General features: G+C 42.0%; 1 protein-coding gene and 1 pseudogene across 2 annotated transcripts; both read left to right on the forward strand.

Moving 5' to 3' along the window:
• Positions 1 to 2,487: 2,487 nt before the first annotated feature.
• On the forward strand, positions 2,488 to 3,489 carry LOC310997269 (odorant receptor 131-2-like; the record flags this gene model as incomplete). The annotated part of the gene is made up of 1 exon (XM_083986947.1): positions 2,488 to 3,489. One exon carries the CDS (start codon positions 2,488 to 2,490, stop codon positions 3,487 to 3,489), a length of 1,002 nt encoding a protein of 333 aa, XP_083843073.1.
• Positions 3,490 to 12,010: 8,521 nt separating this feature from the next.
• LOC310997270 (odorant receptor 131-2-like) lies at positions 12,011 to 13,013 on the forward strand (annotated as a pseudogene). The gene has a single exon. The product of its transcript is annotated as an odorant receptor 131-2-like (transcript).
• The last annotated feature ends 2,802 nt before the right edge of the window (positions 13,014 to 15,815 follow it).

The raw sequence follows: 15,815 nt of genomic DNA on the forward strand, positions 1-15,815 counted from the left end.
CATATATGGTCAGCACGTGCATAATTAAGTAGCCATGTGCGCTCAAAGTAACAACAAGACAACACCCGGAATGATGCTTCGGCGGACCTGGCCTGCCCTCGCTTTTGAGGTCGGTTGTGAGAAAAATGCCTACTGTCCAGACAACTGTGTTTTTTTTTAAAGCACCCCATGCATTACACAAACACACACATACGGTATATATAGCCGCACATAGGCTATAGGCTATATCAGTGATCATAATAATGATGATAAGACAAAATTCATTGTTCACTAAAACTGCACGTTGGCAAATCCCAGACTGAAATAAAATCTTTGCTTACAGTGAGAGCTGCTCTACTAAGTCTCTAAGTGAACTATACCTTTCTTGCGTTACTAATGTTATTGTGTCTCGAGTGTTTCAGAGTCGGCCGGCTGTAAACCAGCTGACCCCGACTGACTTTTTTTTTTGCGGTCACATCAGCACGGCTGCATCTTCGGTCGCGGCTGCTGTGGCATTTGCCCATATTTCCCTATGGCCAGTCCGTCCCTGTCACTGGTTGTTTGTGTTGTCTGTCAAAACATGGATGAATAAAACCTATATCCACACATCTTGTAGCCTATTTCTATCGAGGGAAAGTTATTTCAGGATATCCTGTTTTATCGCCCAGCCCGAAAGTGACACAGGCTATTGCCCGTTCATGAGAAATCATCCCGCTACACTCTCAGTCAAACAAGGTGGGGAATGAACACTACTGTACAGTAGCCTAGTTGGCTCATTTTAAAAACACACCGGCAGCATCGCCCACTGAGTTAATTAACTGCTGTGTGGAAAACCACGCTGTGGTCCGTAATCGCGGTGCAGATGGGTGTGTTTGGAGCTGACAAGAGGATCGATAAAAGAGAGTGAGACGTATAGCTGCCGTCGTTACATTTTTCTCATTGAAAAACTATACTGTATTGCATTCCCCATTCGTGTTCACTGCTCCGTGCTGCTGTCTTATAGAGGCAATCTGCTGCTCACAGATGCCACCTGGCGGTTGTTTGGGCACATTGCAGCTTCTGGTGAAAACACAATTACTCCTCCACAAAAAATCTGCGTGAGCCTCCCATGACTCACGCGTGAATCTCGCGTGAAACCGTCCAAATGAAACTAGTACCCACTGTAGGGTGAATTTAGCCGTAATGGGTCGTTCAGACCAAAAGCGTCAAAAGACGCTCTTGACGCTTTTCCGCGACGCTGGTGGTCTGAACACCCTGGCGTTTTGACGCGCGTCAAAGAAGTTGACGTCGGTTGTGGTTGGTCATCCATTTAAAGGGGCCGCGACATCTACACTCTGATTGGTTGCCGCTGTTCCGCATCATCGCTCATTAGCATAAAGTTCAGGAGATTTCAACTTTCTCCTGACGCTCTCGCCGCCAAAACGCGACGCCAACGCCTTTGACGCTCTTCAACGCTCCTCGACGCTGGTTCTCATTGAAAATGAATGACTTCCGGCCACCGCGACGCTCTCGACGCTTTCGGTCTGAACGCACAGTAAGAGTTTAAAACGCCGATATTAACGGCAACACTCCTGTCTCGTCTCCTCTCTTTTTCTCCGCTGTCTGCGTGCACGTGTTTGTGTGTTGTGAGGGAGGAGGGAGGGGGGAGCCCCGCCCGCTGGAATTGCACAACTCTTAGTTAGCTTTTCATTTAATAAAAAAAACAAAAAAAAACATCTGTTATAAGTCCTTTTGATTATAATAAAAAATAAAATAATGAAGCAATAATAAGCTGGGAGACACTGCTGCTGTACTGAATATGATGTCATATTCAATATTTTCCTGGGTTAGGTTTTAGTATTGTGACAATCCTACAACTCTGTGAAGACACATTTGACCACAACAAACACCACAACAGCCAGAAACAACTAAAATGCAGGAGAATAGTGTAAAATGTCTTTGTACTAATTGAAGAAAGAAATTGAAATGATTTTTGTTTCTTCATCAGTTGTGTTACGTTATGACCACTTTTGGAGAATCATCAACACGTATGAGGGAGGGGGTACTTGTGGTATGGCAAAACGGCTCAGGGGGTACGCAAGACAGAAAAGTTTGGGAACCACTGCCCTAGGGGATAATATAGGTTTTCTAACTTGAACTAATAATAGCTGCTCACGCTCAAGGATAAAATGATGAAATAGTTGTGACTGTTAAAGGGTTGGGAACATCATTAAAACTGCTTGTGTGTAATTGTGTTACATAAGGTGAATAGGGGGACAGACTTTATAAACAGCATATGGTGACAGGCAAACCCTGCAGACCAGCTCTGCTCACATTAACACAACCACGTCCTCTAAACTACCAAAAAGTATGCGAGTGTTGCATGTTAACTCTGCTTCATTCTCTGCTCAAACGGTGGCATATATCTTCTGTTCTAGGAATAGAAACAGAACAAGATTCCTTTTGATTGTTCTGTCCATTTATGTCAAGTGGATAAATGTTTTTATGTCTCTTCAATTCTTTTTGAAGATGTCAAATGCAACTCAATCCCAGACTACCCTCACTCGACGAGGGATACTGGAAAGGTTGTTTTTTTCCACTGTAACTACTGTACCGTGTGTTGTGTTTCTCTTCATTAATGGGACCATGTTATTCACCTTGAGGAGTAAACCAGTTTTCCGTGAGACCTCTCGGTATATTCTTCTGTATAACCTACTTTTTGCAGACACTATATTGCTAGTAAACAGTCAGTTACTGTACCTCATCGCTGCTTTTAGGGTGAGGATGACATATATCGTGTGTGGTGTTCTCGCCATGATCGCCAATCTCACTAGTGTTATTTCTCCTCTAACTTTGACGGTAATGTCTCTGGAGAGATATGTAGCTGTGTGTTACCCACTGAGACACACTACTATCATCACCATCAAAAACACAGGAGTGGCCATCATTGTGGTTTGGACCATCAGTTCCCTAGATGTCTTCATTCGAGTTCTTTTGCTTTTAAATTTTCCATTTGAGGAACTAGAGACTTTGCAGATGAAGGACTTTTGTGGCAAAGAAGGCATTTTGCTTGACCCAATATCTGATCTTCATGACATAAGCGCTACTTATTTCTTGTGTGTTCTAGCTGTTGTGACAGTCATTTACTCCTATGTTGGTGTGGTGGTAGCAGCCAGGTCAGCCTCTACAGACAAAGCTTCAGCCAGAAAGGCTCAGAACACACTGCTGCTGCATCTGGTGCAGCTGGGCCTCAGTCTCTCATCAACTATACAAAACCCCTTGCTCATAGCCATCTCTAAAGTCCTGGACAGAATAATATTGGTGCGGATACAAATTGTGCTTTATGTGTGTTTTATAATCTTCCCAAGATGTCTGAGTGCTCTAATCTATGGCATCAGAGATCAGACAATCAGACCTGTCCTCATGTTTCATCTCTGTTGTCAGAGGAAACGCTCACCTTCTCTGTCAGAAGCCTCAACCAAGGCAAAAGTCAAACTCATCACTTCATGGATAAATACTGGCTTCAACTAAATTCAACAAATTAACGTATTGACCTGAATATATGAAGTTATTTTTTCAGTCGGAAAAAAGTCTGAAAGTCTAGAGTCTATATATTTATATATGCAAATCGGCGGGTGGCACCAAACAACACCTGCCCAATCAAGACAGAGCTTTTATTTCTCTCACACACATTCTTCTCCACCACAGTTACAGCTCGGCTCTAGGGTTAGGGTCCCTTCTTTCTCCTTGCCCTGTCCCTTTGTGTAGGTGTGCTCCAGCTTCAAAGTGTCTGTTTTTTTTTTTTTTGTTTTTTTACCTTACTTAGCATGACAACTGCATTTGTAGTAATCCATATTTGTGCTGTATCATCTAGTTATGAGACTAGCTACGATACCACTGCAAAGACCTTGTGTAATTTACTAGTAATATATGACTGCAGACAGTAAAGTTATCCAGACAATAATCAACATTAGCTTTAGCATCTAACTGCTGTCAAAGTACACAGACCCATCATTCTCCCTGTGCAAGTAATTACTGAGGTAATTATTGAAATTATATAAACATGACATGCTCCCACAAAAAAGAAGATTTGACTTGCACTGTGTTTGTAAGTCTCCATATGCATACTTGACGCAAAAAACAACTGTTACTACTTATGTAGTAACCAAATATTATAAGTGCCCTGTTGTAGAAGATGAGGTTTCAGTTTCTTTTTATCACACAAGCAGCTCATGTGCTTGATAAATATGTTGAAGGTATTAAAACAACAACAATAAATCCACAGAGAAATGTGTTTAAAGCAGAAGTAAGCGATATATTTGTGTTAATATAAGTCTTAAATAGTTATATCTTCCGACAGCAATCACTTTCATAGAGTGTTTGGACCGAAACACGGGTCTGTCAGTCACTCTGCTCTGCTCTGAGCCCAGGAGAAAACTTTTCTCGTATACTACAGTTTTTATCCAATGAGGAGAGAGAACGGCATGCAGGGCTGTGTGTGCAGCCAAGGGATGCGCGTGAATGTGGTGACGTAGGGACGAGGACTGTTATGGTGCGTTCAAGGCAACCCGTAACTCGTGTTTTTCCGACCTGTGAAGTCGTACCAGTTCGATCTGGTACGAGTTCACGGGTCGGAAGTTACGAGTGGCCGTTATAGTGACTTTCACCGGTAAAACAGGTCAGAAAAACACGAGTGGGTTGCCTGGAACGCTACAAAATCGTAAGTTGTGACTTGAAGCTGTAATTTACGGTTTCAAAAGCCTGCCTGGAACGCAGCATTAGCCAAAACGACCGGATCGCTTACTTCTGCTTTAACTTCTTCCCATATTGGGCTCCAGCTTTGTATACGACTGCGCCAACATAGTGTCTCCAGGCGCAAGTTTCGTGCGCCACACACCCCGGTGCATCCCACCTCTGTCCGAGGCCGGCTGTATGCTGGGGCAAGAGGGGGCAATGGGTTACACCCAGCCTTTCCGAGAATAGACTTCCATACTTCGTAATAGCAGGGTTTTCTATTTTTTCAAAAGAGCATCTCCCCCGGTCCACTGTCAGCAAGAGCGGCTGCAGCAGGCCCGCGCCTCAGAGCGGGGGAGAGAAAAGAAAAGTGTATTTCTTTTACTGTGGAGATGTCCCACAACGGAGTGGGGGAGAAAGCAAGTGGGACAGATCTGCCCAGTCCCGGAGCTGCGGGCATTTCACAGACAAGCCACATCGCAGAGTGTAAACAACATCACCCGGGGGTGGGGGTTTGGATTCGGAACAGCAGTGTTTCGGTGTGACGTTCGGAATAGCGGTGTTTCAGAGTGGGGGGGTTTCGGAACAGCGGTGTGTCGGAATGGAGGTGTTTCAGAAAGGAGAGCTGTCCCAAGGGCAATGCCCCCTTAAAGGATAATTACCAATTTTTACAATCTGGACCTATTTCTAGCATAATATACAATCATTTACTCACCCAGATAACTTTGGTGTCATTACAAGTTGTTCCGAAGAAATAAGATCCAGCTGAGAGCCGCGTATATCCGTATAATGCGAGTACACGGGGCACGCAATGCAGCCTCTAAATAACACATTATCTGCCAGGCAGGGGGCCCACCTTCTCTCTTTTCTTTTTATTAAGAAGTTCATCATACAGCACAAACAATAAGACAAACACAAATAAAATAGAAAATAAACATTTTGCGTCTTGTATGCAATTTGGGATCACAAGCCCCCAGCTACCCACGAACACTAACTACCTAACTTTACCTACCTACCCTTACCAACTATACCTTTCCTAGCAGTGACGGGCCCAGGCCACTGCGTGTTCAGCTCCCTTACCCAGACCCGCCCCAGCTGACTAAACCTTTAAGTGCGTGATCAGCCAGGAGCCCGTGTATCTGGATGTAATAATTACAGAGTATTTATGAAAACAAATATGGCATGACGAGACATGATCCAAAATTGCAAGGTGAGAAAGCTTAAAATAATAATAATATTAATAATTTAAAAAAATACAAAACACAGGACATATTAAACAAAACAGACCATGCAAAAAAACAAAAAACAAAGCAGAAGAGCAAACATAAACAGACCAGCCAAACAAACAAAATCAATGACGACCTTATATTATTTTAATAAACTGTAATAATTTTGCACCTAGGGAGAACATTTGTAATTCCCATGCTAATAACCTCTGACCATTCTTCTTTCAAAAATATGGATAGTGGGGACCAGTCTCTTACAAATTGCTCAAGAGAGCCTCTTAGTACATGTGATAATCTCTCCAATGGTAAAATGTGCATTAACTTCTCGTACCAAGTTTTTATATCCGGAGGATCTTCATCCAACCACTTCTCTAATATTGTGAGGCGTGCTGCATAAAGAGCAACTCTAAGAATGTACTTATGTCCACAGCCATAATTAAAAGCTAATCCCAATACAAGATTGTGTGGATTTAAGGGTATCGCTATCCCAAAAAATGTATTTATCTCGTTTTGAATAGCTCTCCAAAAGCTTTCAATTTTGGGGCATGACCACATTAGGTGACGATATGTACCACAACCATTTTTGCATTTAAAACATAATGGGGAGCACGTAGCATCGTATTTACATCTGATATTTGGGGTAACATGTAATCTGTGAATAATCTTATATTGGGTTTCATAAAATTTATTAGAACATGTAATTTTTTTTTGCATTCAATAAAATATTCCGCCACATGTCATCGTCAATATGGGACCCAAATTCTTCCCCCCCAAGATGTTTTACTATATATAAAAGGAATGTTGACAAATAGCTGATCATAAACATAGCTTATAACCTTTTTCTCTAAAAAAGATGCCTTCAGTAATATTCTTTCCAACGGGTGAATATGTAAGTCATTCTTATATGTTGGTATAGACTGAAGATAGCTCCGGAGTTGTAAATAGCGAAAGAATTGTGCTCGAGGAAGATCAAATTCAGACATAAGTTGTGAGAAGGATTTGAGAGTTCCATCTAGAAACAGGTCCTGTAATTTATTAATTCCAATATCATTCCAGGTCTTATATCCTACATCTGAACACGAGGGTACAAAGTCAGGATTGCATACAATGGGTGCAAGTATAGAGTACTGATCTATTATTCTGAAGTGCTTACGTATCTGATGCCAGGTTTTAAGGGTATTTCTAATAATCTCATTTTCCTTCATTCCCTTCTGTGTGATTGCATTATGTATAAATGGTAAATCTGAAATACCTGTCACACAATCAGTAATTTCTAAATCCAGATATGTTGAGTTGGGGTCATTTCTTATCCATTCTGCAATATACCTTATCTGAGAGGCCCAGTGATAGTACATTATGTTGGGAAGTGCTAGTCCTCCTTTAGCAACAGGTAACTGCAATTTCTCTAATTTAAATATGACAAACCAGAATGTCCAAGTCAGTGGCTTGGTCCTTCGCCATGGCGGCATACTCCAGTCCCAGGTGAACTGATAACGTAACCGCCCGGGAAAGGCAGTCGGCGATGAAGTTGTCCTTGCCCGCCACATGCTGAATGTCTGTGGTAAACTTGGATTGCAGAGAGCTGCTGCTGCTGACGACCAGACCATGGCTCCGAGGTCTTGGACATGGCGAATGTCAGAGGCTTGTGGTCTACAAACGCAGTAAACCGGCGGCCCTCCAACAGGAGTCTGAAGTGTCGGGTGGCGAGGAAAAGTCCCAGGAGCTCTCTATCAAAGGTGCTGTATTTCTTCTCACTGTCGTGGAGCTGCTTGCTGAAAAAGGTCAGTGGCTGCCAAGCACCGCCCACCCACTGCTCACACACCGCCCCCACTGCATAGTCAGAGGCGTCTGTAATGAGGGCGCTAGGAGACGGATGCGCCAAGAGAGCAGCGTTGGCCAGTGCAGTCTTGGCAGCACAGAAAGCTTTGTCCCTTTCTGGGGACCAATCCACCTCATTATTGGCCCTCTTGCCTCTCAGGGCCTCATACAAAGGACGCATAAGGTGGGCTGCGTGGGGAAGAAAACGATTGTAAAAGTTCACCATGCCCAGAAACTCCTGAAGAGACTTAATGATGCGGGGGCGTGGGAAACAGGTGACTGCCTCCACCCTGGCAGTAGGAGAAACCACTCCCTGTGGGGTGATATGGTGTCCCAGAAAGGTGATGGACGACTGTCCAAACTGGCACTTGGTTGGGTTGACAATAAGTCCATGTTCACTGAACCTTTCAAGCAGCTGGCGGAGGTGTGTCAGGTGTTCCTCAATTGATATGCTGGCTACGAGAATGTCGTCCAATGTCGTTAATGTCGCTCTGTGCCAGTGCCGCTGGGGTGTTGTGTCTGCTTCCTTCGCCGTCAGACATGTTAATTTTCTCTGGTTGCTAAGTAACCATCTAAACTCTAGCTCTTAAAGATACAAGCCCTCTGGTACCTGGGTGAATGTCTTTACTATGTTCCCTCTTGTGCAGAAAATCCTCTTCTGCCCCCACTTTCATCTGATATGTGTACAGATTTCTGCAGATGCCAGGCCTTGTTTTACTGTTTGAAATCATATCTGAGTAGATTTTGGCCTACAGAACCACAGACACACAGGTATCACATGCTCATTGGCACTCTTGCCTTGAAAATGACAACATCTGGTGTCAAAATATGAAAAAAGTTTTTTGGTCTGTTTGTTAGTTTCTGTTGACTGCTGATTTTATTTTTTGTTATGTGACTAAAAACATGAAAATCAAACAGTTTTTAAAATGTAGTTAATTGTTCTTTGACACTCAAAAACAAGAACCCTTTGTGTTTCAATTTTATAGAAAATCCAATGACCAAAAGATACACTGACCCGTGTTAATGGAGATTTTCTTTCAAAATGAACAAGAAGAAGATCGTTTTTGGTGAAGGTTTTTTGTGTCATTTTGTGGAGCAGTAAACAACCCAGACCCCTGCCTGTTAACTACATCCTACTGGAAAAACTACTGACAAGTCAAACTGTAGTTTGTTAGAGGATTAATTCATCTGACATAATCTCTCTCTCTCTCTCTTTTCTGGGATAAAGGGGCAGATTACATAAGATTATTCTTCTTTCTGCTCCCTTTTGTTGAGATTTGGGAGCTTTTTGTTTTTATTGTAGCTTATTAAAATGCAGGATTATTTTTCTGACAAATTTCTTGCCCGATGCCGTGTATCTCACTTTCTTTCCCCCGCCCGTTGTCTTCGTTGTCACTTTGTTGCCGCTCCACAGAGCGCACATGGCTAATTATTATGCATGTGCTGACCATATATGGTTGTGTCTAGGCATTCCGGGGGCGGAATATGAGGTGTGTTCACGTGCGCACCATTCTTGGGTCCAGTGTGATTTATCAAAGATAAATTGTGGAGAGTTGTGCATACGCACAGTTTGATAGATCTGAAAAAGGTGTTAATATTTTGGGTGTACGCTATTTTCGTCTTTTCGCCATAGGCCTCAGCAAAAATTTAGTAGCAGCAGTTTTACACTGCTTACTTACAGTTTTGATAAATGAGGCCCCAGGCCCTAAGCCCAGAGCCCAGACACTCACAGCTGCAGCTTCTCCGCGGCTCATCCGCCGCGCTGTCCGTGGTCCTGAAGGTGACAGGTTAACTTGACAAACAAACTGCAACATAGTTCTGTTTGTTTATCATGTGTGTCAGTTTTGTGTGTGACTTGATAGTTTAGTTGTTGAGATTAAGAACATCACTCCCTCATCAAAGCGGTGATAGGCGGAAAGAAGAAAGACACTTCTTCCTCTGCTCCTCCTCCCTCACTCTCTCACTCACTCACTCACTCACCTACACACACACACACACACACAGAGGACATACAGAAGGCTACAGCGATGAAATCACAGAACTTTAACATCATAACAAGAACATGCGGGGTCGCTACAATATTTTCAGTTGTGCAGTAGGCTATTATTAATAATGAGCGATGAGTGCCATTACTACGTGGCATGATGCGCACCAGTGTTTGTAGAGCCTGGTTCAGGGGTGCTTCTGGGCCGGATTAGTCGGGCTAATACACTGTCGTAATTACTGGGAGTCAGAGCACTGGGCATACTTACATCGAGGAAATGGGAGGTCGGATTAATGGACGCAAAAATATAGAAATGTGTGGTCGGAGAAATGGGAAGTCGGACTTTGGGGTTGTCGGAGAAATAGGAAGTCGGACTAATGGGAGCAAAAATATAGAAATGTATGGTCGGAGAAATGGGTGGTCGGAGAAATGGGTAGTCGGAGAAATGGGAAGTCGGACTGACGTCACGCGCCCAAGTTATCCAGACAATCAATCAACATAAGCTTTAGCATCTAACTGCTGTGAAAGTATGCAGGCCCATCATTCTCCCTGTGAAAGTAATTACTGAGGTAATTACTTAAGTTATATAAAACAGTTTAGCTTAGAATGACATGCTCCCTCAAAAAAGGAGCTTTGACTTGCATTGTGGTGTCCACTGTGTTTGTAAGTCTCCATATGCATACATGATGCCAAAAACAACAGTTACTACTTATGTAAGGAGTGGATAGTGAATAAAGATTGAATAATAAATGTTTATGGATTATTTGCAGATTCTTACGATCGGGTGGGAGCACACTGTCAGTGAAGATAAAAACAGAGGGCGCAGATGCCAATGCATGTACAAGGTTTATTTACAGTTTAAAATGACAATAAGACCCAGTTGATAAAAACCCTCTAAAAAAGCTGCAGTCCAGTTAAAAGGGTTAAAAAGCCAACAAGGGTAAAATCCATAAAACGAGCAGTCTCTGTTTAAAAAGGATTCAGCCAGACCGGGATGGCGAGTGGGATTTGAGGCGAGTGGGATTGGAGGGGAAACTCGTGTGCAACGCCTCGTCCTTCTTTGGAGGGCCACCTGTAACACACAAGATCACTGCCAGTACACATGTTCAAAATGAGCAAAGCTCTCTTAGCGACCTCCACACCAGAACGTTACTAATATCCCCAAAAGGGTACTCACACACGAGGCAGAGCGTTAAAGCCCTGCCGCTGCGAGTGTTACACATCGTAACGTCTGGATTTCCTTTCGTCTCTTTCCTCGTCCGACTCGAATGTCCGGTCTCCCCGTGGCAACTTCTCCAGCCAAGCTCCTGCTGTCTTCTGGTGCTCTGCGGTCTTTTGTTTCCGGTCCGGGCCCTCCTCCTCCGCCGATGATTGGTCTGTAGGAGAACAGGAGAGCCTCGCAGGTGCAGTGCATTTAATCAAGATGGTGGGTTCACAGGCAGTGGGAAAACACAGTTAATGTAGCTAAAACACACAAGAGAATAAAAACATGCATAAAATCTCTACTAAAATATACACAACAAAACAATCAATAAAACCAGTCCCACTGCCCTGTGACACTTATGTAGTAACCCAAATATTAAAAGTGCCCTGTTGTAGAAGATGAGGTTTCAATTTCTTTTTTTTATCACATAAGCAGCTCATGTGCTTGATAAATATGGTGAAGGTATTAAAACAACAACAATAAATCCACAGAGAAATGTGTGCAACTTCTTCCGTTTTTGGTGAAGCTGCGTTTTCGTGTGGATAGGGCCTCAGAATTCTGAGATTTCAGCTGCCAACTTTTTCTCTTTCTATCTCTGTTTTTATGTGTTTTGTGTTACAAGTACATGGTGCACAAGCTGCCAAATGGAATTGCCTTTTTTGCGATTAATAAAGTTGTCTTGAATCTTGAATCTTTACCACTGGCTATGAAACTAACTGCCCCTAGGGGATAATATAGGTTTTTGAATTTGAATTTGAACTAATAATATCTGCTCACGCTCAAGGACAATATGATGAAATAGTTGTCACTGTCATTAAAACTGCTTGTGTGTAACAGACTTTATAAACAGTATGTGGGGGCAGGCAAACCCTGCAGACCAGCTCTGCTCACATGCAAACAACCACATCCTCTGAACTACCAAAAAGTATGCGAGTGTTGCATGTTAACTCTGCTTCATTCTCTGCTCAAACGGTGGCATATATCTTCTGTTCTAGGAATAGAAACAGAACAAGATTCATTTTGATTGTTCTGTCCATTTATGTCAAGTGGTTAAATGTTTTTATGTCTCTTCAATTCTTTTTGAAGATGTCAAATGCAACTCAATCCCAGACTACCCTCACTCGACGAGGGATACTGGAAAGGTTGTTTTTTCCCACTGTAACCACTGATGCCGTGTGTTGTGTTTCTCTTCATTAATGGGACCATGTTATTCACCTTGAGGAGTAAACCAGTTTTCCGTGAGACCTCTCGGTATATTCTTCTGTATAACTTACTTTTTGCTGACACTATATTGCTAGTAAACAGTCAGTTACTGTACCTCATCGCTGCTTTTAGGGTGAGGATGACATATAGCGTGTGTGGTGTTCTCGCCATGATCGGCAATCTCACTAGTGTTATTTCTCCTCTAACATTAATGGTGATGTCTCTGGAGAGATATGTAGCTGTGTGTTACCCACTGAGACACACTACTATCATCACCATCAAAAACACAGGAGTGGCCATCATTGTGGTTTGGACCATCAGTTCCCTAGATGTCTTCATTCGAGTTCTTTTGCTTTTAAACTTTCCATTTGAGGAACTAGAGACTTTGCAGATGAAGGACTATTGTGGCAAAGAAAGCATTTTGCTTAATCCAATATCTGATCTTTATGACATAAGCTCCACTTATTTTTTGTTTGCTCTAGGTGTTGTGACAGTCATTTTCTCCTATGTTGGTGTGGTGGTAGCAGCCAGGTCAGCCTCTACAGACAAAGCTTCAGCCAGAAAGGCTCAGAACACACTGCTGCTGCATCTGGTGCAGCTGGGCCTCAGTCTCTCATCAACTATACAAACCCCCTTGCTCATAGCCATCTCTAAAGTCCTGAACAGAATAATATTGGTGCGGATACAAATTGTACTTTATGTGTGTATTATAATCTTCCCAAGATGTCTGAGTGCTCTAATCTATGGCATCAGAGATCAGACAATCAGACCTGTCCTCATGTTTCATCTCTGTTGTCAGAGGAAACGCTCACCTTCTCTGTCAGAAGCCTCAACCAAGGCAAAAGTCAAACTCATCACTTCATGGATAAATACTGGCTTGAGCTAAATTCAACAAATTATGTATTGACCCGAATAAAAGAAGTTATCTTTCAGTTGAAAAAAGTCTGAAAATCTAGAGTCTAGATATTTATTATGCAAATTAGCAGGCGGCACCAAACAACACCTGCCCAATCAAGAAAAAGCTTTTATTTCTCTCACACACTAGCCTCGTGTCACCAGGCTCTTCAGAGAGGCGAAGAGCCTGGTGTCTGTAAACTCCGAATTTTGTCTGCATTCTGGTTCCCGTCTTCTAGCGGAGACGGAAATCACCAAATTCACCAAAATTAAAAGTGTTCACCAACATAAAACTTATAAAATAGACATTAACTTGTAAATACAATAATAGCAAAATGTTAACTTATGGCTCGGGGACTTTCTTGTAAATTATATTCCTTAAATTAAAGAGTTTCACCGCATTTTATTAGCTTGGTGCTTTTATTTTGACAGAAAGGGCTGTCTTTCTCGCCCTGGATCCGGTCGCTTACCAAAACAGCGAATCAACAGCCCCAGACTACTCTCACACGTTCTTCTCTTTTTTTTTTTGATCAAGAGTTTATTTTATTTTAATTCAGACACAAAACAAATGATGATGTAAAGCCACTGAACATACCGTTACATAAACCACCCTACCCTCCCCCTAATACTAAAAAAACAAAAAAATACACATGACAATATCCTGAAAGAAGGAAAGTGGGAAAAAGAAAAAAAAGGAGAGAATTAAGACAACGTGGCTAAAACAAACAACAATAGTCAAAAGAGAAAGACTTGTGGAATTGTGGGATAGCTAATAGAGATGTACAGATTAATACAAGATGTCAAGTTTTTAGTTTAGTTTAGTATGTTTATTTCGGTCTCATAAAAACAAATACAGTAGACAAATATAAAGGTATAAATACAAAACAAAATAAATCAGAACAAAAATACAACAAGCAAATCAATTTACTTTGACCGAAAAGGTGTAGGCTGAAGCATCAGCTTATTTTGCCTACCCTTCTTAAATTAACATTTTTCGTTCACTCAATTTAAAACATTTTTTTTACAGAGCAACAACAACAAAAAAAAACTAAACAACAAAAAAACGCATATTCTACATACAGCAGTTTATAAGCACACTGGTATTTATAAATCAGTTTTATATTTATTAATAATATTATTTTTAAATAACTTTTTGAATCTATTAAGTGTGTTGCACAGTTTGATTTCTAATTCTAGATTATTCCATTGAAACATCCTCTGGACACCATCTGGAAGCATATTATTATATTTATATATTTGCTGAGGCCTATTATACAGTGAGGTAAGTCATATACACAAACAGGTCACAGGGATCAGAGTGGGCTTTTCAGTGTTTCAGCCGTAATGAACCACATATTGACATTCGCCTCCTTAGCCCCATTTATTCGGGCTGTCGACAACTCCATATAAATAACATCAAGAAAAGTTAAGTTAAGTTGATGGTCAAAGTGTGAGGGGGCGATGTGCACTGCAATTTTGTCATTTTATATTTCGACATGGACGAAGGAGACAACAACGCTAGACAGCCAAACTTTCCTCGGGAGGAAACTGATGTTTTGGTCCGGGAGGTTGGAACTCACAGTGGCCGAATATATGGTAGAGCAAACAGACCTCCATGGGCTGATGAAGCAAAAGTAGTCGGGGAGGAGATTACTAATATCGTTAATTAGGTTTGTAACACTACATAATACGGCCCGCGACTTACCTACCGTTCACTTTCCATGAAGGTTGCCCCTTATTTCACACAAGTACTGAGTAACTCCCGCTCACTTCCCTCCCTGTTTCCCCTGTGCATTTAGAGTGTAACTAGGCTGTGTCGTAGCACGTAACTCCTACTTTATACTGTCCTACTTTACACCAAATTACAGAGTAACTCTCGCTCACTTCCCCCACTAATTTACAGTATAACTAGGCTGTGTCTTAGAGCGTAACCCCCGTACAATTACTTGCTACTTTGCCCGGACTTGCAGTGTAACTCCTGGTCATTTCCCACCAATCATTTTAACTACCAGGTATATTAAAAATTAAATAGTCTACTGTACAATATGAGCACAATTGTTACAATCAATTTTTTTTCCAAAGTGTCAGCAGGGAAATTTCACCCCTATTCCAGAGATTTATTATTCATTAATTAATTGTGTGGTTTGAAATACTGAGAAATGGGTAATGGGAAAATGGCTATTAAGAGGCTGGCTGGTATCAAACATACCTCTCTAAAATGCACATCTATGAAAGTCTAGTATTGTCATCCTAGGGCAAAACACAAACTATACCTACTAGGTGTAACGAAAACCGATTTGAATCGAAAATCACTTTTGATTTAAATGATGTGAGTGCAAGTAGCTTGAACCGGCCGATGGCCCGATTACAAAGTTATAAATTAATAAAATAAATTCACGTGCCCGAAATAAACAAATAAATAAATAAGTAAATAAATAGGTTTAATGTTGCTGATGCAGCTGCGGGACCGTCTCCCTCTCTCCTTTTCAGCGTGCACTCGCGCAACCTTTTTTTTTAACACACGTGTGGACTTCCACTCGTGCCATCAGTCATATTTTGCAGCATAAAGTTACACAGGAGGACTGACAGTATGTGCCAGTGATGCAGCGCATTCCCCGTGAAGGAAGATCAGAGGACAAACAGACGCGGAGTCACGGACATAGATGTGTATCGCCTGTAAGAATGGAGATGCTATATAGACAAAAGGACGTTGCTGCTCTCCAGCCGCTTCTCCTGCAGCTCCACAGAGGTGCTGTGAGAGGAGCTCTGCTCCTCCTCTCTCTTCAGCCTGGTG

This window comes from Trachurus trachurus (assembly GCF_905171665.1).
Source record: "Trachurus trachurus genome assembly, chromosome: 14".
Taxonomy (NCBI): Eukaryota; Metazoa; Chordata; class Actinopteri; order Carangiformes; family Carangidae; genus Trachurus; species Trachurus trachurus.